Source organism: Chiloscyllium punctatum, chromosome 2 (assembly GCF_047496795.1).
Source record: "Chiloscyllium punctatum isolate Juve2018m chromosome 2, sChiPun1.3, whole genome shotgun sequence".
Classification (NCBI taxonomy): domain Eukaryota; kingdom Metazoa; phylum Chordata; class Chondrichthyes; order Orectolobiformes; family Hemiscylliidae; genus Chiloscyllium; species Chiloscyllium punctatum.
In genome coordinates, this window is record NC_092740.1 from 74,285,182 (window position 1) to 74,311,579 (window position 26,398).

The 26,398-nt window shown below is 38.1% G+C and overlaps 1 protein-coding gene across 1 annotated transcript; it reads left to right on the top strand.

Moving 5' to 3' along the window:
* Window positions 1–11,052: 11,052 nt before the first annotated feature.
* LOC140493604 (ARL14 effector protein-like) lies at window positions 11,053–23,217 on the top strand. The gene is made up of 4 exons (XM_072592225.1): window positions 11,053–11,103; window positions 11,434–11,579; window positions 13,950–14,086; window positions 22,995–23,217. Exons 2-4 carry the CDS (start codon window positions 11,445–11,447, stop codon window positions 23,215–23,217), a joined length of 495 nt encoding a protein of 164 aa, XP_072448326.1. The 5' UTR covers window positions 11,053–11,103; window positions 11,434–11,444.
* Window positions 23,218–26,398: the final 3,181 nt, after the last annotated feature.

The window sequence follows — 26,398 nt, forward strand, 5'->3', positions numbered from 1 at the left end:
TCTGACTGGAGGAAGGTTGGTTGTGGAGTTTTCCAGGCGTCAGTATTAAGACCCTTGCTTCTCCAGACATGCAAAAATATTCTAAACCTTGATTTGCAAGGGATCATTTCAAAGTTTGCAGACAATATGAAACTTGGAAACATGATAAACTGTAAGGAGGATAATGTAGAACTTAAAAAAAGAGTTGGTGGACTAGGCAGATAAAATTCAATGCAAAGTATTGCGAGGTGAGGTAGGAAGAACATAAACAGACTGTATGACATTAGGGGTACAAATTTAAAGAGGCTGCAGAAGCAGAGCAACCTGTGTGTACATGTCTACAGATATGTGTACAGATCATTGAAGGTGATGCAGAGAGCAGTTAGTAAAGCATATAGTATAGTATCCTGGACTGTATTAATATAGACATGCAGCAAAAGAGCAAGAGATGATGTTGAACTTGTGTATAATACTCGTTAAACCTCAGCCAGCATCATCTTCCTTCACAACAATATGTGATTAAGTTTACACCTGCCAAAAATCCACAGCCTGGGGGTTCCTTGTGATGAGTAACAATCACTAGAGTGCAATAGTAATTCAGAAAATTAATACTATAATCTATCAGACTTACCATTTTACGAGATGCAGTCCCTTGACCAAATAGATGACCAACATAGGAGAGGCAATGGCCGAGTGGTATTATCAGTGGACTGTTAACCCAGAGACCCAGGTCATGCCCTTGGGACCTGGTTGGAATCCCACCACAGTAGATAGTGGAATTTGAAATAATTAAATATCTGGAATTAAGAGTTTAATGATGACCATGAATCAATTGTTGGGAAAATACCATCTGGATCACGAATATCTTTTAGGGAAGGAAACTGCCATCCTTACCTGGTCTGGCCTACATGTCACTCCAGACCCACAGCAATGTGGTTGACTCTTAACTGCCTCTGGGCAGTTAGTGGTGGACAATAACTGCTGGCCTAGCCCTCAAGTGCCCTAACATTTCACAAATAAGTTCAAAAACAATTCTTGGAAATTGAATAAGTTACCTAATTACAACGAGAAGGCCCTTTTATCTAAAACAAGATAATAATGAGGGATAGTCCACTATCGATTAAAAGACCATTCCATTTCACTTTCTAATTACGCAATATCAAAAAAATTCTTTATGAATATCTCAACATAACTAAGTGTTGCAGATCCATTAGGGGAGAGACATTGATTTCAGACAGTTTTACTTCAGACTTGTTCTGAAACTAACAGGTCTCCCACACTCAGGTATCAAGATAGTTGTAGTGTTGGGCTTAAAACTGGTATCAGAACAAGTTTCAGAACAAGTCTGAAGTAAAACTGTCTGAAATCAATGTCTCTCCCCTAATGGATCTACGAATCAGACCTTCAAGGGTGAATGGCTAAGGGTTAATTGGACATGACTGAATAAGTGGAAAAATACATAAAACAGCCAACCTGGTGAAAAAAAACCAGCCTGTTTAAGCTTGGAGGGAACTGCATGACCTTTGCTAGGTGGGAAACAGAATGTTGTGCAGTAACATGGGGCCACCTGGAAGTGTTTTTCAACCTGTCTTCTGCTCATTAGAATGCCTGGAAAAGTACTGAAAGTACTATGAAATGATGATACAGCACATAACATTAGCTTCAGAATAATATTCTATATCGGGGACTTTGCCCCTCACATTGAACTTTCCCCATCGAGCTGGGGTTTTGGAGATGAGCACCGTGGAATCTGAGATACAGCTCTAACTGTTACTATTGCCAAAGTTCTCAACATGCGAACGGCACTATGAGACACACCTAGTTAAATATATCACAGTAGTTTAGCCTAAACATTCAGCTTTAATGTACACCAGGTTGTTTCATTCATTTGTGAGATGTGGGTGTCGGTGCCTGGGCCAGCATTTATTGCTTGGCATTAATGTCTCTTGAGCTGTGTATTGCCTTCTTGAACTGCTGCAGTCCAGGAGCTGTAAGTCGACTTACAATGCTGTTAGGGAGAGTATTCCAGGATTTTGACCCTGCGACAGTGAAAGAACATCGATATATCTCCAAGTTAGAATGGTGAGAAGGAAGAGAGGAGGGATAATGGGATCTTTTTCAGAATGGCAGCCGGTGTCTAATGGAGTTCCGCAGGGATTGGTGTTGGGACCACAACTATTCACCTTATACATTAAAGGTCTGGACAAGGGAATTGATTGGATTGTTGTTAGGTTCACAGATGGCACAAAGACAGGTGGAGGGACAGGTTGTGTTGAGGAAGCAGGAAAGCTGCAGAAAAACATGGACAGACTAGGATAGCGGACAAAGAAATAGTAGATGGAATTCTATTTTGAAAAGTGTGAGGTCATGTACTTTCATAGGAAGAACAGAAGGCATAGACTATTTTCTAAATGGGAAAGGCCTACGGAAATCTGAAGCACAAAGGGAGTTCGGAGTCTGAGTTCAGGATTTTCTTCAAGTTCAGTTGGGAGTTAGGATTTAAACCAACAATTGTTAATTCAAATATATCTAAAGCATTTTAACCCAATAAACTAACTATATATTGAAGCGCATGTGCATTCTTGTAATCATTTTGATCAGACCTTAAAAAACCCGTGAGGTACTTTCAGCTTAACAATGCAATAATATTACTTTGTTATTCGATGGATATCCTTCTTTTATTCTGTAGTTTTATATTAAATAGAAATTGAAGTTTGGATTGTCTTGCAGAAATAAGAACCAGTTATAATTTATTTTTGGAATATTATTTATCTTTGTGATTTTTACTATTTATATAACCATCAAAATTCTTACAATATTAAATGATGTCCACTTAAAATTTAGAATGTCCTATCTAAATTCCATATCAAACAAACATTCAGCAAACCCAACTTTTATTCCATATGGTGAGGGAATATTTTCTGGGGAGCTTTACGCAGATCCTAATCGTATTCAGCCAAATCACCATTTAGATCTTTTAAAATGTATTGTTGACTAACAGGAAGGAAACATCACCCTTGACTGGCTTTCTTCCTTTGGATGGAGGGAAAGAGCTTGTTGGACTATGTTGGCCGAGAATACTGTTCTGGAGTCCAACTCCTTCTCACTGAAGTTACTGGAAATTTAGTTTCAAGAAAAGCCTGATTGAAATAGCTCTAAGTGAAAAGTTACTACTGTAAAAACACCACAAACAAGAGTTTCTGGTTATCGGAATTTGACTCATTGCGATTTCACTGCATTATGATGTGATCAATAATGAAATTAGAATTTAAAGATTGTTGTGGCTCAATGTTTAGACCAGACAATCATTTCTCAGTAGACAACAAAAATACAAACACTGATATATTCACTTCACTCTTTTGCATAATTAGATATAATGGGATAGAGTTTCTACAGTTTCTTTTCCTAACTGCTTATGGTAACTTCTGCAGACATGTAAAACGCCAAATTGATAAATTGCCTTTAAGGTGGCCAGTGAAAACTGCAAGAATATTACAACCTTGACCAATTGTCTGCAAACAAACATGAAAACAGAAAAGTTGCCAATTACAGTACTTACAATTATGCAAATTTAGCATTTCTCCATCAACTATATTAGTATGACATTAGCATAAATGGAAACTATTTAGTTTATCTAGCTGTGTACAAAATTTATTCACTGTACACCAGTAAGCACTTTGAAAAGCTTCTTTGACAAATTGGGACACAAATAATATAAAACAGCTTATCTAAAAAGCTTAGTCTTCTGCTGTAGCTCCTCATAATAACTGCTTTGAGTGATAGTTGAAAATCTACCGCATCTGCTGACGACATTTAGAACAAATGAGGATTGAGAACTGAGAGGTCAGCAAAAGTAAGGGCTGATTGATGCAAAAAAAAGGGTCAAGTGTGGATAGTAAGATGTAAGTGCATACAACTTAAGTGTGGCACAGACTTTCCTTTGAAGATAAATATTAGATTGAACATTTAGTATGATATACCCCAATATAACTAGGGCTTCAGGACATTCTTTTCTTTGTTTTTTGTTGCACAATGTTCTGTAATTTTATCACTTTTGGTTCTCAACCTTTCAAAGTTCTATTTATAAATGGAGATCTTTGTCAGATATACTTTTAAGTTTACTGTCTTGTATAAGTGAACTTTGCATTTCTTACAAACAAAAATATATCTTTACATCCAATACTTCGTCTTATGGTAGCATGAGCCAGGTTTATAACAGTGAAACCCTATGTATGGGAAATTGATACTACAATAAACACGTATTCCCATGTGTGTGTCTCCTGTCTTCTGAAAGCTAGACTGATGAAAATTGTAGAGAAACCAGGCTAATTATGAGCTAACAATCAAATTTATTTTGAAAGCATAATACTGCAGATGTTGGAAATCTGAAACGAAAGAAGAAAGTGCTGGAAATACATAGCAGGTCAGACTGTAACGTGGAGAAAGAAACACCATTTTATTGATCAGTAGGGGAATCAAGGATCGCGGGGAAAGGGCAAGAAAGTGGACATGAGGAAGGTGCGATTAGGCATGCTTCTATTTTCTCATCTTTCATGGGATGAGGGCTTTGCTAGCAAGGACAGCATTTATTGCTCCTCCTTAAATGTCTATGTGGGGCTTAAGAATCTGGAGTCACATGTGAGTCAAACCATATAAGGATGACAACTTCCTTTCCTAAAGGACATTAGTAGACCAGATGGTTTTTTTCTGCCAATTGAAAATGGATTCATCATTAGACTCTTGATTCCAGTTCTTCTACATGCAAATTCTGCCATCTACTGTGGTGGATTCAAACCCAGGCTTCGTTTCAGGTCATTCATCTTTTCATCTGTTTCCTATTTGTTGGAATGGTTATAATAACTTCCATTATCTTAAGATATAGTGGTTACTAGTAGTCGTCAACAGCCAGTTACCATAGGTCTCATCCCCATCTCTGGTACGTGGATGTTAGTGAGCTAAAATTAACTAGACTATGGGAAAGAACTGGGATAGTGGTAATGTCATGGAACAATAATTTAGAACCTAAGCTAATGTCCCTGGGACATGGGTTGAATTCCATTGTCTTAATTCAATTATAATCTGGTCTAATGTAACAACTGTCAATTTTGTAAAAAGTCACTTGGCTGACTATTGTCCTTTAGGTGAAAAAAAATCCTGCCAGCCTTACCTGGTCTGGCTGACGTGTATCTCCAGACCCACAGCAATGTAGTTGAATCTTAATAGTCTTCCAGGCAATTAGCGATGGACAATAAATGCTGGCATACTCAGTAATGCCCACATATCATGAATGAATTTTTAAAAACTAAATAAAAGTAATATTTAATATAAAGTCGACCAACATCTTTCCATTGAAAATAATTCTTTAAAAACTCCCAGAAGATGACAGGTCACAAGTTCTTTTCAACCTTTATGTGAAAGAGGTAAGCCAGAGGTCCATGAGAAGTTCAAGATCTTCCTCACTTCCACATTCTGAAGAAGAATCACTGGATTCGAAATGTTAAATCTTCTTTTTCTCCGTAGGAACTTCTGAACCTGCTGCGTTCCTGCAGCAATTTCTGTGTTTGGTCTTGCTTTTGATTCCATGCAGGATTATCTCATTGGGGTTTTGTGAGACAATACAGTGCAATTGCTGTTCTGTACAAACACTGTTCCAATTGCCAACTTCACAGAACGTGATGCCTTGGGGCTAATGTAGCTTCTTTCCTACCACCTATTATAATATTGTATTTTCTGAACACGGGAATTAACTTAATCTTTTATCTTTCGTCCTGTTAAATTCTGTTTCACTTAATGTTCTTTCATTCAACTTTCAATACCTCCTAATGGTGCCATAATTTTGGATTGTTAGACTTGATTGTATTATCTTGCCACCCAGTGCTATGATGTTATAGACTATATTCTGAGAGTTAAGTTCCCCTTCTGCAGGAAGGAAAATGCAGGCATCTATCATTGGGAGAAAGCTCGTTCCGAAGAATAGGTGATAGGAAGGTTAAAAATCACACAACACCAGGTTATAGTCCAACAGGTTTAATTGGAAGCACTAGTGTTCTGTGCACCGCTCCTTCATCAGATGTTTGTGGAGGACACAATTGTAAGACACAGAATTTATAGCAAAAGCTTACAGTGTGATGTAACTGAAATTATACATTGAAAAATGCCTTGATTGTTTGTGGAGTCTTTCATCTGTTCGAATACCATGATAGCTTCACTTCTTTCATGTGTAAATCACAAAATTATTTTTTAAAAGTTACATTCTCAGGTTAGCTGTAACAATTGGTATTAGCCAGACAATATGTTGAAGGTGTTAGCCCCCTGTGTTCTCTGTCTGTGCCATAATGTTTAGAGTAATTCTAATCTAAAAAGTGAGATAATAGAGTTTTACATGAATTCATGCAGTGTTTGAGCAAAGTACAATGTAACTCTACAAGTATAAATTCACCCCACATATATGTGTGCATGTGTGTGCGTGTGTCTGTCAGTCTGGGATGGGGGTTGTGAGTGTGAGAGAGAGTGTATATGTGTGTGTATGTGAGTGTAGAATGTCTAATCTGTGTGGGGGTGCATGTGTGAGTGTGTGTGTGTCTGGAGTGGGGGATTGTGTGCGTATGTGTGTGTCTGGGGTGGGTGGGTGAGCTGAGAGAGTGTATATGTGTGTGTGTGTGAATGTAGACTATCTAAGTCTGTGAGAGGCTGCATGTGAGAGTGTGGAAGTGTGTGTATCTGTAAAGGTGTGTATGCGTGTCTGTGTATACATGTGTCCGTGTGCATGTGCGTGTATAGGAGTGCCTGGAAGTGTGTGTCTGTGTGTGTGCATAGTGCAATGGTGGTCACCTGTAGTGTGACATGAACCCAAGGTCCCAGTTGAGGCTCTCCCTACGGGTACCGAACTTAGCTATCGGCCTCTGCTCGGCCACTTTTCACTGCTGCCTGTCCTGAAGTCCGCCTTGGAGGATGGTCACCCGAAGGTCCAAGGTCGAATGTCCTGGACCACTGAAGTGTTCGCCAACTGAGGTGGGGGGTGGGGGAAAAGACGCCTGCCTGTTGATTGTTGTGCGGTGCCCATTCATCCGTTGTCGTAGCCTTTGCTCGGTTTCCCCAATGTACCATGCCTCAGGGCATCCTTGTCTGCAACGTATAAGATAGACAACATTGGCTGAGTCAGATGAGTACCTGCCATGTACAAGGTGGGTGGTGTCCCCACATGTAATGGTGGTATCTATGACCACACTCTGACACATCTTGCAGCACCTACCACGACAGGGTTATATGGAGTTGTCCTGAAAGCCGGGCAGTTTGCTACAAATAATGATCTGTTTGAGGTTTGGCGGTTGTTTAAAGGCAAGCAGTGGAGGTGTAGGGAAGGCCTTGGAGAGGTGCTTATCCTCATTGATACTATGTTGCAGGTCACAAAGAACATGGCAAAGTTTTTCAGCTCCTAGGAAGTACTGGCCAACGAAGGGTACCCTGTTGGTTGCAGCACGTGTCTGTCTCCTGACGAGGTCATTACAGTTACTTGCTGTAGTATGTTGGAACTGGCAGTCGATGAGTTGAGCATTGTACCCCGTTCTTATGAGGGCATTCCTGAGTACTTCCAGATGCCCGTCACATTCCTGCTCACCTGAGCAGATCCAGTGTACGCATAGGGCTTGTCCATAGGGGATGGCTGTTTTAATATGTTTTGGGTGGAAGCTGGAGAAGTGTAGCATTGTGAGGTTGTCTGTGGGTTTGCGGTAGAGTGTGGTGCTGAGGTATCCATCCTTGATGGAGATGCATGTACAAGAATGAGACAATAGAGCGTAGCAGAGGCTGACAGCTAAGTTCTGTACTCATAGGGAAGGCCAACCGAGGCCTTGGGTTCTTGTGACACTATAGGTGACCACTATTGCACAATACATACACACACAGACACTCATACACATGTATACACAGACACACACACACACACCCTTACACACATGCATCCTCTCACAGACTTCGACCACTCTACACTCACGTACACACATATACACTCTCTCTCACAGACACTCACAGACACCCGCCCCAGACACACACTCCCACATGCACCCCCTCACAGACTTAGACACTCTACACTCACATACGCTCTCTCTCACACTCCAAACCAGACAGACACATATACATATACATTTGTGGGGTGAATTTGTACTTGCAGAGTTACATTGTACTTTGCTCAAAAACTGCATGAATTCATGTAAAACTCTGTTATCTTACTTGTTAGATTAGAATTACTCTACACATTATGGTATAGACAGAGAACACAGGCAGCTAATACCTTCAACATATTAGAGGTAAAAACAATGACTGCAGATGCTGGAAACCAGATTCTGGACTAGTGGTGCTGGAAGAGCACAGCAGTTCAGGCAGCATCCAAGTAGCTTCAACATGTTGTCTGGCAAATACCAATTGTTACAGGTAACCTGAGAATGCAACTTTTTAAAAAACGTTTTGTGATTTACACATGAAAGAAGTGAAGCTATCATGGTATTCGAACAGATGACTCAACAAACAATCGTGGTATTTTTCAGTGTATAATTTCAGTTACATCAAACTGTAAACCTTTGCTATAAATTCTGTGTCTTACAATTGTGTCCTCCACAAACACCTGATGAAGGAGCAGCGCTCAGAAAGCTAATGTGCTTCCAATTAAACCTGTTGGACTATAACCTGGTGTTGTGTGATTTTTAACTTTGTACACCCTAATCCAACACCGGCATCTCCAAATCATAACAGGAGGGTGTTCACATTCATTCTTTTGTCTAAACAGTTGTCAAAAAGTAAAAATGTAAAGCGAAAAGTAACTTTAAAAATCCGATTGAGATCTTGACAAAAATATCATTGATCAGCTAATAATTTTGCTGAGTAAAATAAAACAAAAATATTTCACACAATTGAATTATCAAGCGGAGACAATAGTTTTTTTACCCCCATTTTCTAACCATTATCCAATTATGATTGTTTATTAACTGATCTTTTCCTCGCCCGAGGTACACTTTCCAATTAATTTTCACGTTAAATCATCCCCTAGAGACTTGATAAGATTACTTCCTCTGTTTTCGGAGTCTCCGAAGTGCTGCTTTCAATTAGAAAAATAATGTTCTATTTACTTATGCAAATTTAGTTTATAATCAGAATTAGGAGTAAAAATTTGTTTATAAACTTATTATCGGAACACGAAACGTTTGTCGGGCTAAATAAAGTGGGAACTAGCTGAATTAGGTTTGCAGCGGACCAGTATGAAGACAATCAGGCTGGATAACCTGCTTGTACATTGTAACTATTGATTGAACAGTGAACTAACTGCACCTGTTTCCTATTCGTGGTTAGGTGCGGTTTTTATTCGCATTGGTTATGTGAATGTGATTGACAGGCAGAATTAAATATAATTACTGGATTAGGGTGAAGGCGAATGGTTCAGAATTCAATTATTCTATTCAAATAATTAATGAATGGAAAGAACCTGCATGCATAGGTTAAATTCTCATTTTTTAAATTATGCTATTTCTAACCATGTTGGAGTTGATAGTAGTGATCATTGCAATTACACCACGTTCGGATTGTGTAGAGTTTGGAGTCGTGTGTAAAGGTTTATTGCTTAATCACAAACGCTTTCTGCGGATAAGCGGTATCTCGAATGCGTGAGTCCTGTCTTGCTGATTGTGGAAACGTTAAATTGGATATAGGAATCGTCCGTGAATAGTTGCAGATTAAAGCTTCCATGCTTTAATTTTTTTCTTAAAGTTTTTGAATTATGACTCAAGCTCCAAATGAATACCTACAAAAGCATGCATTTATTCGAGAAAATTAGAGACAACGTTTCCTTTTTTAAGCGAGCCTCAACAGCTGGATTGGTCTGTGCAACTCCCCTCTAATAACAAGATTTTGTTTGAACACATAGACCTTTTTTTTTCGAAGAACAGATTTAATTCTAGGTGAATTTAATGCAACTTGTATTGTATATTTAAAAACTAACATCTAAATGCTAATCCAGGTTGTGGATCTCATTTATAATATTTATAATTTTATTCTTCTCCACCCATTACTTATTCTAGATGCAAATGCAGCAATACTTTTTATTACCCCTTGATCAGTTCTAGCATTGAAATAAAACGGAATAAAGGAGAGCCAATGCTGGTGATCTGAAATAAGAAGAAAGTGCTGGAGAAACTCTTCAGATCTACTCTGAAGGAGAGTCACTTGACTTGAAAAGTTAACTGTGCAGATGCTGCCAGACCTGAGTTTCTTAAGATATGGGTTGATTTTATCTTTTGAGTCATTGAACATTTATTTGTGTTTTTTTAATGGATTTCTACAGTAAATATTAAAGACTGACAAAGTATAGCTAGTCAGTTTAAGCTGACTTGAGAAAGTGTTTTTTTGAAAATAAACTAGTTTATCATTGTATACACTAACAATATAATACAGAATCTTATTTAAATATTAGCATTTTGCAGTGAAACTTTTGAACTAATAACTGTGAATTGTCACTTTTTTTTTCTCCATTTCTGGTTTACTTCCTTGGTGTGTTCCTATGCTCTTGGGACTGAAGAGTTAAACTTCCAACTGTTCTGTTTCTTTGTGTTCAGTCATGTTGTCTCATAGGAAATTGACCTATGAACTACTGTGGAAGAACTGAATGTTATCTAACATGTTAACTAGAAAATAATACTAAGTTTTTTTTTATGAGGAATCTTGTAAAACAATACTGATTTATAACAAGCAGCTTCAATGGCATTGTAATGCCTGCGGCACTTTGAGAGTGGGCACATTAGCTTATTTTACCCCAAAAATAAGTCTCTGGATTTGAATATATTCAGAGAACAGTCCCCTTCATTGAAGTGAGTTGAAAACCCATTGAAAAGTCTCCATAAGTGGAGACTTTTAAGGGGAATTCAAAATCAGTAGTACTCCTTCATTCAGAAAAGCAATGACAGCCAGCCATAACTGATTCAGGAAGGCATACTAATACTAACAACGTGCAGAATGACTTGTCTGCAGACTATATTTGGAACAATCCTAATTTTTTTTTGGCTTTTTAATTGCTATTGACCAAGGACTCTTGAGAAAATGCAACTCTGCAGGGTTGCATTAATGCATCCAGACTTAAAGGTTCTTAAGTGGTTTTTGTTTAAACAAGGGATAATTGTATACTTTTTTTTGTTAATCTTTACTCTTGCTGCAGTGAGGTGCTTCTAACAAACTGGTTATTTTCTTGGTACCTGGGAACCTGGCAGTTTTTTTTATATACTGAGCTCTACATGTGCCATTATTACTACCTTTTGTATTTAAAAGAAAATTTGTGACCAGTGAAGCATTGGGATTGGTTCACTCCTAATTGGATTGGAGCAAGTGAAACACTTCAGCATACAATTGAAGTACCAATTAAAAGATCATTGCTTGGCTGCTTAAAATTCCCTGTTAACTCTTTTAAAATCCTAGGTGTCTGAGGCATGGAACAGATCCTTAAAGGGAGCACTTGTAACCAAGAAAAGATGACATCAAATATTCCAAGTTTCACTGTGAGCACCAGAAAGGAACCATCACAAGATGGGAATGGATCAGAAACACAAGATCAAAAGAAAATGGTATGAAGAAAGCTGGTTGTAAAAACCTGTGTGTGTGATGCACACATCATGCTTATGTATGGAGTTTTGAATACAGTATCAAAGTGGAAAATATTTTGAAATTCTGGATTACCAGTTCTTATGACTCTTAATGATAACCTTTTCTGTTTCTATTTATTAGGATTTTGGTAATTTGGAGATGGGAACTATAGATTCCTTTTGACTAATTAGTTTAAGCATTAATTTGTACACCTTAACTAGAGCATACTGAGCAAGGGTCATATCTCAGCTTCATTTGTCACTGGAATTTGTTCTGATTTTTGTTTTTTTTTTGCCTTTTTTAACTGTTTCCGATTTGGTGAGAATAAGACTTTGCAGGATGAGGAGCACCAGGCAGGTCCAAGTTCACCTATATCCTTGCAGCTGAAGCTGCATAAGACCAGTATAATTATCTAAGTCAAAGTTTTTCTTTTTCTTTTTCTTTCCCCTCAAACTAGTAAATATTAAGTTGTTTTTAATTCCAAGTTAATGAGAATGTAGGTGTGGAATTCAGGAAAAAGAACTGAGGCAATTGTGCAGTTTGACATCCGAAATGGGGAGGTATTTGAGGCAGTGTTGGCTTAGAGACCAATCCCCTGGCCTAGATGAACTGCATTCAAGATTGCTGGGGAAGTGAAGCAGGAAATTGTAGAGGCTCTGAGACAAATTTATAATTCTTCTGGCCTTGATGGAGGAGGGGTCAAGTGCCAGAAGTATGCTAGTGTGGTTCTACTTTTCCAGAAGGATGATCGAGATGAACCAGGAAATTAGACTGGGAGTCTACTATCTGAAGGAGAGTGTTAATATCCATTTAGAAAAGAAAAACATGGGTTAATTGGGTTAGTTAGTATGACTTTGTCAGAGGGAAGTTGGGTCTAACAAATTTGTAAGCAGTTTTTTAAAATATCAAAATTTGTGGATGAGGGAAGTTCAGTTGATGTGAATTTTAGCAAAGCTTTTGACCAGGTCCCTCATGGAAGACTGAGAAGGTTAAAATCCATGGAGTTGAGGGGACTTTGAGATGGATCAGGGTAATGGTGGTAGACTTCATTTGTTTGAATGACTGGAGGCTTGTGTCCAGTTGTGTGCAAGAAGCATCAGTACTGAGATGCTTATCATTTATGTATATAAAACAATATACAGCTGAAAATGTGGGGTGAATGTTCTGCAAATTTGCAGAAACCAAGATTTGTGGAGTGGTTAATACAGATGATTATTGGAGGACGATATGGATTGGTTGGGCAGACCTGATCAGTACAAGGTAATGCACTTTGGAAGAAGAAACAAGATGAGGGACTATTTAATGAATGGCAGGACACTGGATAGTTTGGAGGAACCGAGATCTTGTGATTATTCATACATTCCTGAAGTCAGCTGAGCACATGATTGGGATAGTTAATGAGGCACACGGGCACTTGCTTTCATGAGTCGTGGCATGAGCATAAGACCAAGGAGGTAATATTGGAGTTCTACACAGTATTAGATGACCACTTGAGTACTGTGTGCAGTTTTGGTCACCCTCACTCCAGCAAGGATGTAGTAAGAGCGAAGGGGGTACTGAGGTGGTTTGCCACGAAGTTGCTGGAGCTGAAGAAATTGAGACCTAAGGAGGGAGTATATGGGCTTGGATTGTATTCTTTACAGCAGAGAAGATGGAAAGAAAAAATGATTTGAGATGTATAACATTGACGGTTTAGTCAGGCTGAATAGAGAGCAGCTGTTCTCCTTTATTCACACAACCATCATAAGAGGCCATAGTCTTAGGATAAGGGCAGAAGATTCAGGGAATTGAGGTGGTGGGAATCTGAAATGCACTGCCTTGGGAAGGTGGTGAAGGCTGGAAACCTTAAGCTTTTTTGTTTTTTTTTTAAAAAATGAACACTTTAAATGACATAACATTTAAGGATGGAGGATTAATGCACTTAGTTGTCATTGCAGACTATGGCCCTTTTCTGCACTGCGTGAATCTATGCTAACAATGACACATTACAACTTCTAGCCATTTGATACATTTGCACTGGAATGAAAAATGTAACTTTACTGCAAATACTTGCTCTCAAAGGGCATCAAAATAAACACTAACTTCACGTCCATGGTATAATGCAGGACCATTTTACCAAATTGCATTTAGGAGGAAGATCAAGTTCATGTAGTTAGAATTTCTTTCTCCTTCCATGAAGTAGAATGGTTGGTAATCCTGTGTACTTTTTTCTAGGCTAAGTTTGTAACTATTGTATTCAGACTGCTTCAATGCTTGAAGAATGGACATCAATAACTAATAGGATCAAAAAATTCTATTGGCTATGTTTTGAAATGTGGAAGTTTTATTTTAAAATCTTTTCTACTTTTCAGAAGCAAACAGAGCGCCAGCTAAAATGCTTAGCATTTCAGAACCCTGGTCCACTGCTAGCTGACTTCAATCCTGAGACCAGATTACAGACTAAGGAGATTCGCAGGACAAAGTTAAGGCAGCTGGTCTTCGAAAGCAAGTAAAACCCATCTACGTGATTTTCATACTTTATTTTATTCTGACTACTGTGACTCTCTCCCTTGAATTTTGTTTAATGCTAAGTTTTGTTAAACTTGTGAACTAAGAGCACTTTTTTATTTCTGCCATCATCCCAAACAAAATTAAATTGTGTTTTAGCAGTTATATCAGACTGCAACAGAACATTGATCTTTAGCTTAACAAGTAATTTTCTTTTGCAGATAAATTGACTTGATTTGCATTCAAATCTGGAAAATAAAAACTCCTTAATTCCAGAGCAGTCAAGTATTCCATATTCTGAGAAGCAATGATAGTATCTCCCTGTTTCCAGCTTTGAATATGCAATGGGTCATGTACGAATAGTTTAGTTGCATATCCAATCCTGTAATTCTAAAACTTGTTGATTACAACTCCTAATAGGTGAGATATTGAGCAGAAGTGCACAAGACTTAAAGCAACATTGTTGCAAGCTGGGAACACAACCTTCCTATTATCACTTTTGGAAGGAGTAACTCAAGCCTTGATTGACACAACTTGACTGAGCATTGCCATAAATAACTGATAAGGCCCCAAAATTGCTCAAATGGCACATTCATAGTGTCTGTCATTTTATTGTCTAAATAATTGTAGTGAAGACATGCAATCTCCGTTAAACCACAGTTTGGATACTTTTGAGCCACTTCTCCATTAATCTTCCATCACAAATGGAACGTTTGTGCTGTCTTACGACCTGTAATCTATCACCTTGAATGGAAGATGGATCTTTTCATTTTCTAATAGTTCAGTAAACCTTTTTCAAAAAATCAATGCAGGTGCTGAAATTCTGAATAATCAAAATGCTGGGGAGAGCAACTCAGCAGGTTAGGTGGAATCTATGATGAGAAACTGACAATGTTTAACAGTAGACCTTCATAAGACAAGGTTTTAAGAGGTGGGTGAGATGAGAACAAAAACAAAATCTGAAGTTGAAAACCAAATTGTCATTCCCTTTGACCTCAAAAGAAGAAACTTCTGTCAAAGAGGCAAGAAAAGAAACAAACAAAACCTGCTTAGAAGAGGTATGTTTCTAACTGAAGGGAGCAGAGAGATGACCAGAGCCACACTAACATCTTCCAATGAAAGGATCAAGAGTGGGTGAGTGATCAGGATAGGAAATTTCAAGATGCATAAAATGGTCTGAGATGGGGAGGATTTCTGACTGCTAGTGGAGAATATAGCTCATGCTGAACACTCAATGCATTAAGGTGAGAACATACAGGTATAAAGCGGAGTCTCTTTGAGGCTATTAGTGTTGGTGGAATAAATACATAGGAAGAAGTTAGGCCAGAGAAAGGAAATGGAAAATGGATCCAGACGTTTTTAGGACTAGTGAGTTGTGAAACTTTTTGTAATGCTTGAAAGTCGTCATCTTAAAGCTTTGGGTGAGTTAAGTTGGTGCTGCAATTGAGAAAGCAGTGAGTTTTGTAACCTGTTTAAATCAAATCTTCTTCTCTGCTCACAATGGAACCTATATCTGTCAGTCGATTTAACTGAACTTCAGATCATCTGAACAAGATCGCAAGGTCCTGATGCATGGCTAACTGTTATCCAGCATCCATTATTTAACATTTGATTAACGGAAAGAAATACACTCCACCCATGTTCTTTGGATAATTTCCTCTGTATACAGGAGGCCAATTACAGATCACTGTTCTAGCATGCATGACTGTGTTTTTGTTTTTAAATGGTGGTTTTGTTTTTAATTCTTTTCAGACCTGAAACTGTCTTTCTGCAGAGAAAGAGAAAAGCACATGTTGTCTAATTGAGTTATCTTTCCAAAATGTTTTTTTTTAATATTGTTTATTTTCTTGCACCTGTCCTAAATTAACAATTTCCCAGTCTCTCTGCAAACACAGATTGGATACAGATTTCAGTTAACTAGTTTCCCACAATTTTATTTTGAAAGAATACGATGATTTAAACTGAGGACTTATGTGAAACCAAATTTAGGTGGCTTGTTCGTTGAAGTTCTCTACATAAGCAGAGTAGGTCATTTTAGCCTCTGAGCTTGCCCATCATTCAGCGCAATGTGGCTTTTACCATCTATCCCCATAACTGGTACTGATAATCATAAATATGTCAATTTCACCTTGTACATAAAATATAAAAGATTGAGTTTCCACATTCCTCTGTGGTCGTGAATTCCAAAGGTTCACAACCCTCAGCAAAAATTTGTTCTCTTGGACTCCAATGGCATCCCCTTTGTGTGTGCTTCGTGGTTCTCCGTACCCTCCCCCCAACTAGGGGAACATCATTGCCTGCATCTACCTGGTTTGTCCATCTAAATATTCTCCAGATATACAAAGTGCAGTGATTAAATTGAAATCTACAGAATACAGCCCCAGTTTGCCCAATCTGTCATATTAAGACATTTCTGCTTTACTAGGAATAAGTTTGGCAAACAGTCTGTAATTCCTTCATGGCAATGTTATCTAACTGCACACTACACTCTACTCAACATATGGTTTATCCAAACTCTTTACAGTAGAAGTAAGACTTCATTAGTTGTGTGTTGCTGGAAAAGCACAGCAGGTCAGGCAGTATCCGAGGAGCAAGAAAATCAACATTTCAGGCCGGAGCCCTTGGTCAGGAAACCATTTTGGTTTTTTTCCCTGCTTCTCGGATGCTGCCTGACCTCTTGTGCTTTTCCAGCAACACACTCCACTCTGATCTCCAGCAACTGCAGACCTCACTGTCTCCTAGTAAGACTTCATTATTCCTGTCTTCCTTACGCTGCAATTAAAGCTACTATTCCAGTAGCCTTTATTAATTGCATGTTGCATCTGCACATTTGCCTTTTGTATCAATGAGGATACCCAGATCCCTTTTGCACTGTACACTTTTTATCCAACCTCAGACCACTTAAGAAATACTCTGCACATTTGTCCCTCCTACCAAAGTGAATAAGCCTCACCATTTTTTTTTCTCTCCCATCATATTCTAACTGCCATATTGTCATTTAAGCCTGTCCAAAACCATTGGCTTCCTGACAGCACATATTCCTACTTCACTGCAAATTTAAGTATTGAAATGTAGTCCCCCACCTTAATCATTATACATAATGACCAGCTGAGGCTCAAGTACTGCTCCCTGCAGTTTGGGATGAAGACCATATGTCCCAAGAAGTAATAAATTTTCGGCCTTTTTTAAATTTCTCCATTACATTCTTGCTAATTTGCATCAACTGTTCACTTGGATCTCTACTTCTGGGAGTTTTCTAGTATCTTCCTCATGAAAACAGAATTGCTTCTGACTTTTTTCAATTTTCCTCACCTTTACCTGTAATGGACTTTGTTATTTAGCCAAATAACTTTTTTCCTTTTTAACGTACCTATAGAAAAACTGACAAGCTACTATCTAGATTTTTGTCTTCTTGTCCCTTTCCTTATACATTTCTTGGTCCTCTTTTTGTATTCTTCTGACTCGTCAGAATCCTCTGACAATTTTGTGCCTGCCTTTTAATTGTCTATAATCCTACATTTTCTTTGGCCATTACTGAACTTTGCCTTTTTTTGCACCTTGAAGAATATATGGTTGCTGTAAGTCAGTCTTTTAAAAACATTATCATGTAAGCAAACCTTTTAATGTATTTTTCTACCTCAGCCAATTTGTGCCTTGTGTTTTCATAATTTCCCTTTATTCAAATTTAACACCCTTTCTTCAGAATGAAGTACCTCCCATTTGAAAATAAAATATTACACCATCATACTGTGATCACTCCAGGCTCACTTACAATAGGATTTATTAATTAACCTGTTTTTCTCTAAATAATACTAGATCTAAAATAATACATTTCTCCCAGACTCCTTAACATTCTGCTGTAGAAAACCAGCCTAACACATTCACCCCAGAAACATTCATAAGCTTTAGTGCTCAACTGGTTTATCTAGTTTATATGCAGATTGAAGTCCCTCACTGTCCATACTAAACATGTCTGTCATCTGATTCATACCATGCTCCAGCAATTAGTTCTAGTCTGGTCAAAAAGTAACCAATCTCTGCTGCTTTAATTCTACTCAAACTGCTTCCACATGTCTGATCGCCCTTACTAATGTACTGATCCCATCCCTTTATCAGCATAACTCCACCTCTTTTTTTTTTCTCTCTCTCTCTCTCTCTCTCTCTCTCTCTCTCTCTCTCTCTCTCTCTCTCTCTGTCCTTCCAAATGTCCAAATTCCTTGCTATTCTGTTCCCAGGTGTGGAACAGGAGCAAACTTAAGTACTTTGGCTGCTTGGTTACTTGCTGCTAGTTTGCCTGGTTCAGGCTGGCTGACAACTGGTTCTAATGGATTCTAGGTAAAGGTGTCATCATTGATATGGATTTCAATCGTGTGACTACAGGATTAGCACTTGCATAATGCTCTAATCCATTTTGGATTGAAGAAGTCATTATGTTGAAGAACTAGCAAGGAAAAGAAGTTGCTGGTTGAAGTAATGTGTGTAGTGGGGCACTATATAAATCAGGAAGTACTTCAGGATCGTAATAACAGTATGACAAGGGTGATTTTTAACATGGTTATAAACATAAACTGGCTTAATCAAACTGGTGACTGTAGTCTCCAGGGAGGGCTCACCGTATTGGAGAGTGGTTCCCCAACATTGTGCTTGGAGCAATGTCAGGGTGCAGACTATTTCTGGATTTGGTATATTGAGGTGAGATTAATGAATGATCTCCAATTAAAGATCCTTTAAGAAAGATGAATCATAATATACTGGGTTTTTCATTTCCATTTGAGGGCAAGAAACTGGAGTCCTGCACTAGCATTCTGGAGTTAAAGGTAATTACATAGGCATTAGGACAGATAGCCTGAGTGGACTGGGCAGGAAGTCTAAATAATAGTATAATTGAGCAGTGGCAGATGTTTGGAGATATTCTATTCCTTCTAACTAAAATCTTTCAAAGAAATGAAGATGAAGGGGGGAGAGAAACATTTGTGGCTAAGCAAGGAAGTTACAGCTAACAAAGGCAAAAAACTAAAACGTACCATATTGCAAAGACCAGCAGCAGGCTGAAAGTTTAAGGTACCTTTTTGTAAAAGATCGGCATTCACTCATTTAAAATGAAGATAAAGAAGTAAGGTTTTTTAAAAGAAAATTCAGTGCAAAATGTAAGACTGATTTTAGTAAAAGCTTAAATAAATAATACTGAAGAGTAACGAATGTGGATGTTCATCCATTGGAGGATGAGACTGGAGAACGAAGTGTGGAACGCAATCCACATTTTGCCACAACTACCAACCATAACAAGTAATGCAGAGATTATAGGAAGAGGAATTTAGAACAATTATTATGGATAGGGAAGTGCTGGAGAAGTGATTGGGACTAAAGACACAAGTCCTCAGGGCCTGGCAGTCTGTGCCCTTGGGTCTTAGTGACAGCAGAGGCAGTGGATCCACTGGTTATCAATCAAAGCTATCTGAGTGAGAAAGGTTCCATGTAAAATACTAATGTAATTATTCAAAAAGGAGGGAGAAAGTAGGAAACTATGGGCCAGTTAGTTTGAAACCTAAGGCAATATTTCAAGACATTGATTGCATTTTGATTTTCCAATTATCATGGTTTTGTGAAAGGTAAATCATGTTTGACTAATTTTACTAGAGTTTTTTTTGAAGTAAGCAAAGTGGATAATGGGGGTTCCTTAGATACATCTGGACTTTGAGAAGGCATTTGACATCTTAACATGTTGGAAACAAACGTTATCATATGGGATTAGGGGAAATTCTTCTTCAATAGAAGATTAGCTAATCCAGAGCATAAAGCGGAGATCTTTGGCAAGTAGGATGCTGGGGGGGGGGGGGGGGGGGGGGTGATGGAACCATTTATAATCTTTGAAGGACTTTGCAGGGATAGAGAGATTTAGCCAAACTTGCAGATGACACCTAAATAATTGGGGAAAGTAGGTTGCTATAAAGAAATAGATATGGATAAATCAGGTGAATTGGCCAAAACTTGGCAGATGGAGATTAATATGGATAAGTGAGGTTATCCACTTTGGTCAGAAGAATGAAAAGGTAACTATTATCTGAAACTTCAGAATGCTTCAGTTCATAAAGATTTGGACTTCCTTGTGCATTAATCACAGGAAACTAACATGCAGATACAGCTGGTAATAAGGAACTTGAAATAGAAATGTTATTTATTGCTAAAGGAATAGAGGAGAAAAGTATGAAAGTGTTGCTGCAACTGTAAAAAGCATTAGTATTGAATGCTAATTGGGTTCCCCTTGAGGCGAGATGCAGTTGCATCAGAGGCAGTCAGAAGAGCTTCATTAGATTGACTCTTTTTCACAGGTTAGGAGTTTATCTTATGAGAAATTTGGCCTAAACTAATCATCTTTAGAACTCCGAATGAGAGGCAATCTAATGGAGCTATACAATATACTAAAGGGGATTGACAAAGCAGAGCCTGTTTCTTCCTGAGAAAATAGTCCCTAGTACGAGAAGTTGGCTTTGGAATAAGGGGAAGCAGACTTAACAGATTCAGAGTGCAGTGAATGCTGAGAATTTTTTAAAAAATTTGGCAATGGTTTGAATGGTTGTGGGGAGCATGCAAGAAAATAGATTTGGGGCTGAAATGAGATCAGCCATGATCCTATTGAATAGTAGAGCAGCTCAAGTGGAGGAATTTCCTGCCTCCTGCTCCTAGTTCTTGTGGGAAGTTGATACTTAAGTTGGCAATTGAGTTTTGATCTTGTCTGCTTTCTGTACGAGGATAATGTGGCTAGAAATTCCATCGCCTTTTAGGTGGCCCATCCTTAAACAATGAGTGAGATACTCTTGTATTAAATCCACAAATCATGAAAACTTTTAAAAACCCATTGATTACAGCAGGCACCATGAATTTATCATAGCCCACAAACTATTGCATAAATGATCTCAAGCCACTAAACGGAATGCTTTGTCTTAAGTTACTATCACCTGTGCTATCTAGCAAATAATTATTAATATGGTCTGTAGTCCAAATGACACTACTCATGATTTGCATCATCTAACTTTTTTTTTGTTTTGCAAGGTATAGCCTGAAAGCTCCTATGTCATGTGTATATTAGGTCTGATGCTCTTCAAAACACAAGCTATATTCTTGCTGTGATCTGTCTGTGCTGTAAGGCCATAAGATCTAGGGAGGAGTAGTAGGCCACTGCACCTGTGCTACCATTCAGTAAGATTGTAGTTGATCTGACCACCTACAACTCTCCTCTACACTCTCTCTTGCTTTGTCCATGACTCGATTCCCTTGCTGACTTAAAAAAATTAAGACTTTTTTTTTTAAAAGCAATCCTCCACAGTCAAGATTCACTACCATCCTGAAGAAATTTCTCATCCCCCTCAACTGGCAATCCCTTACTTTTGAGATTATACTTAGTCTTAGATCTTCTCAGAAGGGGAAATGAACTTTTCAGTTTTAAGTCCCTGAATCTTCTTTCAATAAGATTGTCATGCATCATTTAACTTCAGTGAGTAAAGGCTCAATTGCGTGACACCCAGGATCAATATAGTGAACTTCGTCTGGTGTGTTTCTCCAGAGCTGCTAATCTTCCATCCAATAAGACTTTGTACTATGACGCTCCATTTGCTTTCGCTATTAAGTCTAGCATCCAAATTCATTGCTTTGATTTGTATGCACAAGGATGCCCAAATCCATCTGTAGCTTTCTGCAGTTTTTCTCCCCGATTTGAGGTATTCAGGCCCGCTACTCTTTCCGCCAAAGTGCATGACCTCTCATTTTTCTATCTGGAGATTTTTTTGCTTGCCTATATTCCTCTGGGAATTGTTACCCTCGGTACTTTGAGATGAGAAAAATAGTTATCTTGGCTATAGTCATTCACTTTCCTCCAAGTAACTATAAATAATTACAGCCCCAGCACTGATCCTTGTTGCACTTCACTACCATCCTGAAAATGAACCATTTTTAAATTCCAACTTTATCTTCTGTTCGCCAGTTGATTAATGGCTCAAATACTACCTTGAACATCAGGGGCTGTTCTTTTTTATTAAATTACTTCAAGTAAGCTGCACATCAATTTTTTAAAAATCAGAAAGATTGCTTGTTGGTTACCCTCTATCTATCCTGTCCATTACCAGCTCAAAGAATTCTAATATTTTATTGGCACTATTTTCCCCCTCATGAAGCCATGATTCTAACCTTATCCCAAGACTTTTTAATCACCCTCTGAAGGGAATTATTGGCAGTGTTCCAATTGTGATTTTTTTTTTTCCCCCAGAATCTGAAGTCCTGTTAGTTAACTGTGTGTGTAGTTTCTCTCCGCTCGCTCCCTCTCTTGCTATCAATTGGATACTATCCTTTAATCATCTTGATTAACATAGATGGGTTTTGTTTTTAGAATCCTTCTGAGATGTACCTTTTGAATCATACACTATTTTCTGAAACATCTGTTTCTCTTTTTTTATTTGTCTGCAAAACCATTCTGCCATTCCACTAGAGTGAGCTCTGCCCTCCCTCACTCATGGTGCTGAAGTGGCTCCAATCAGAGCTCTGGAAGGGAATGATTTAAAGCTAAATCTCTAAACAATTTTACTAGTTTCTGGATTGAAGTCTTGAGGAAAGGTTTGCTTCCTTTCTGTGCTGGTTTTCTTTTTTAATCTTTTTCATTTTCTCTTTTTAACCAATTAAATTCAAAGGATGTAAAGACTTTCAGATCCAACATTTTCATAAGGTCCTAGGTGCAACAACAATGCATCTAAAGTAGTATTAATTCTCTTCAGTTTGAGACAAAACTAATACAATTTGAAGGATCTTCATCAGATGTGCCACACTAGTAATTGTTATGGAAATACTGATTGCTGAATATATAAAAGGATTAACATGCTATTTATGGAATTTCTAATATTCTTAAGTTTTTTCTCAACTAGCAACATATGGCAGAGAAAATATGACAACACTGGGAAGCTGCTATTCAGCGGAATAGATCTTTGTGATTGTCTAGATGAAGACTGCCCAGGCTGTTTCTACCCCTGCTCCAAATGCAGTTCTTGGAAATGTGGCTCTATATGTCGTTGTAACCGCAAGTGGATTTATGATGGAATTGAAACTGAAGGAAGTGATATTGTGCAAAAATTTCCTGAATTGTGGTAGAACTGAATTTCTACAAGTCTAAGTTGTATATGATTAAAGTGAACACTTTTATTTTCTTTTTTGTGAACAACAGTGTGTTACATCTTCTGTTTAATTTATTGTGCATCATCTGACAAATATAAATAACTTGGCAAGTGTTTGTGTAATTCTGAAATGTAGAAATGATTGTACCTGTCACTTTTTTGATTCAGTAAAATACAGAATACACGGAGTGCAATTTTGATTAAACATTAATGCACTTGTGCTTTTAGGCCAATTTCTCTTTAACAGGATCCAAGGCAATTTGGAGGTGGGAGTTAGGTGAAGTAGTTCTGAGAATTTTCTCACCTTTTTTCTGATCTCAGGTTAACAGCAAATCTGTCAACTGGGGCATAGCAAATGAAGCTGTTTACACATCTTTTTTAAATGGAGGTATGAAAAGAAGGGTACAAAATGAACAACAAAAAAAATCTGACCACTTGCTCGTTTCATGCAAACTGTTTTTGTTTTTAAAATGCCACACCACAGGGTGGTACGTGTATGGAATGAGCTGCCAATGGAAGTGGTGGAGGTTGCCACAATTGCAACATTTCAGAAGCATTTGGATAGGTATGTGAATAGGAAGGGTTTTGAGGAATATGGGCTAGGTGCTGGCAGGTAGGACTAGATTGGGTTGGGATATCTGGTTGGCATTGATGGGTTGGACCAAAGGATTTGTTTCCATGCTATTCTCATTTTTGCACAATTTCCTGGTCTGTAAAGACTACATAATTAAAGTTGATGTGAGTCTTTTATGACTTTTAGTTAATATCTTATCTTTAAAGCCTCAGAAGACATCACTAGATCATTTGCTAACCAGATTTGTCACCCCTGTATGTAGGGGAATGGTCAAGACAGCTTATGGGTTATAGGACCATCATGCAGGGGAAAAAAAGTTTCTGAAGCTTGAGCCAATGAAGCATGTGTAAGATTGTAAAATGTGGCATTGCCTGAAGTTGATGCATGCAGGTCTGGAAATGATTTAGGGTTGAAGTCAGTGATTTGAAATGGTGAAAACTTAAATTTGAGGTATTGTTTATGTAATGTTCTAAGTACTGCAGCAATGGAACAAGTGGGATATAGTTTGAGTTTGGATAGGCAGATTTTGAATGACTGACCATATGGATGACTGAAAAGTATGTGAATAGTTGATACTGAAGAGTTACTATGAAGGTTTCAGCAGGAGCTGAGTTGTGAACAAGCAGATTGAGCAATATTGAAGAATGGGAGGTGGTGATCTTTAGTGCCAAATGTGCTGTACGAGGGTGGGTAGACTGGGACCTTTCTATTTGTCCTACACTTTTCAGAAGAGAAAGAAAATGGAAAACCATTGTCCAGAGCTATTTCTTTCTTGGCAGTTTTTTTTTTGTCAAAGTATCTGCAATCTACCAAGGATCCAACTTCCCATTGGACAAACTACAGTATGTAGTCAGGTGTTCAGATCAAATGACCAAGGTGATGAACAACTTAGTTGACATTCCCAAGGTAAAGGGTTAGAGCTGGTAATTGGGGGATGGAGTTTGTCCCAAGTACCAAAGACCCTGATTTAAGTTTTTTTTTCCTTTTGGAAGAAATTTCTGCTTGTCAAAGGATGTCAAACAAGTCTGGAAATCTGAAAGGTTGAGAGGTATTGATTTTTATAGCTGGATGTAATTGTTCACTGCTGTACAACTTTGTCTTTATTTTGAAGCTGCCAAGGGTCCGAACACATTTGAGCAATAGAGTCAAAGACCAATCCTTGTGGATTTCTGACAAATCTCGATGCAGGGTTGTGAAGTAATGACATTGTAGTCAAAACATTAGCTCCAAATAGATTTCATTTGTTTTTAAAAAAAACCTAGGCAAATCAAGTGAAGGTCTACCACCTGGAAAATGGAGCGGTTTTGGAGGATGACTATGTTGCCAACTGTGTCAAAGGCTTCAATCTAGAATGAGGAGGGCTAGTTCACCTTTGCCACAGCAATGTGTTTATGACGTTGATAAGAACTACTTTACGAAGGACAAAAACCTTTTTTTTTAAGATTTAAAAACAAATGTAGAGTTCTGGAGATAATATTGGATCTTGTAGGTAACATTTTTTTCAAAGACAAAAGAAATGGTTAAACAGGTTAAAGTTAAGATACAGAATTTATAGCAAAAGATTAGTGATACAATGAACAAACCTAAATTAAGTCTTTCATCTTTTAGAATGGACTTGCTGGTGCTGGTTTTGGTTCTCTAATACGTAAATCCAAGAACTACTTTTAAGTCACCACCTCAAGATAATTAAGGTTTTATAACAGAAGGTGACATCTCAGCTTAGACAATGCCTTTAAAGGTGTGAGTCAGACCAATCTTGAGACAGACTTGTTCTATTTCCAAAATGGAATTTACAAATATTATATGGATTCACTGCCTGTGTTGACTGCTTGCAGGTTCTGCATTTCTTGAGCGAAATAGAATGTATCTGCAAATACAAATTCACCCCATAAACATTTGTGTGCTCGTGCAGGACTGTGAGAGAAGTGTTTAAGCTGAAAGTGAGTGATGGGGCATGTGCGGGAGGTGTATGTATATATGAGAGCTTGTGTATGAGGGAGGGTCTGCGTGAATGTGTGTGTGTGTGTGTGTGTATATATAGTGCAGTGGGGTCACCTGTAGTGTGATATGAACCCAAGGTCCCAGTGAGGCCATCTTCATGTGTGCCAAACATCAATAGCCAACTTTGGTAGCCATGAGGATAGCCTCAACTGGGACCTTGGGTCCATGTCACACTACAGGTGATTTCTCTCATTCTCACTTGTGCTCTCTTGCACATGGACACACTCACATGCACACTGTCTCACTCTCGCGTGCTCTCCTGCATGTGTGCACACATGTAAGTTTACAGGGTGAACTTGTATTTGCAGATACATTCTATTTTGCGCAAAAAATGCAGAACCTGCAGTAGGCAATGAATCTACATAATATTTGTAAATTCCACTTTGGAAATAGAACTAGTCTGACTTTCAACTTTTTTAAGGCGTTGTCTGAGCTGAGATGTCACCTTTTGTGACTTAAGGTTTTATGACATTCTCAAGATAATTTAAAAGAAGTTCTAGGATTTACATATTAAAGAACTGAAACCAGTAAATTCTTTCTAAAAGATGAAATATTTAACAATCTAGGTTTGTTCAATGTATCA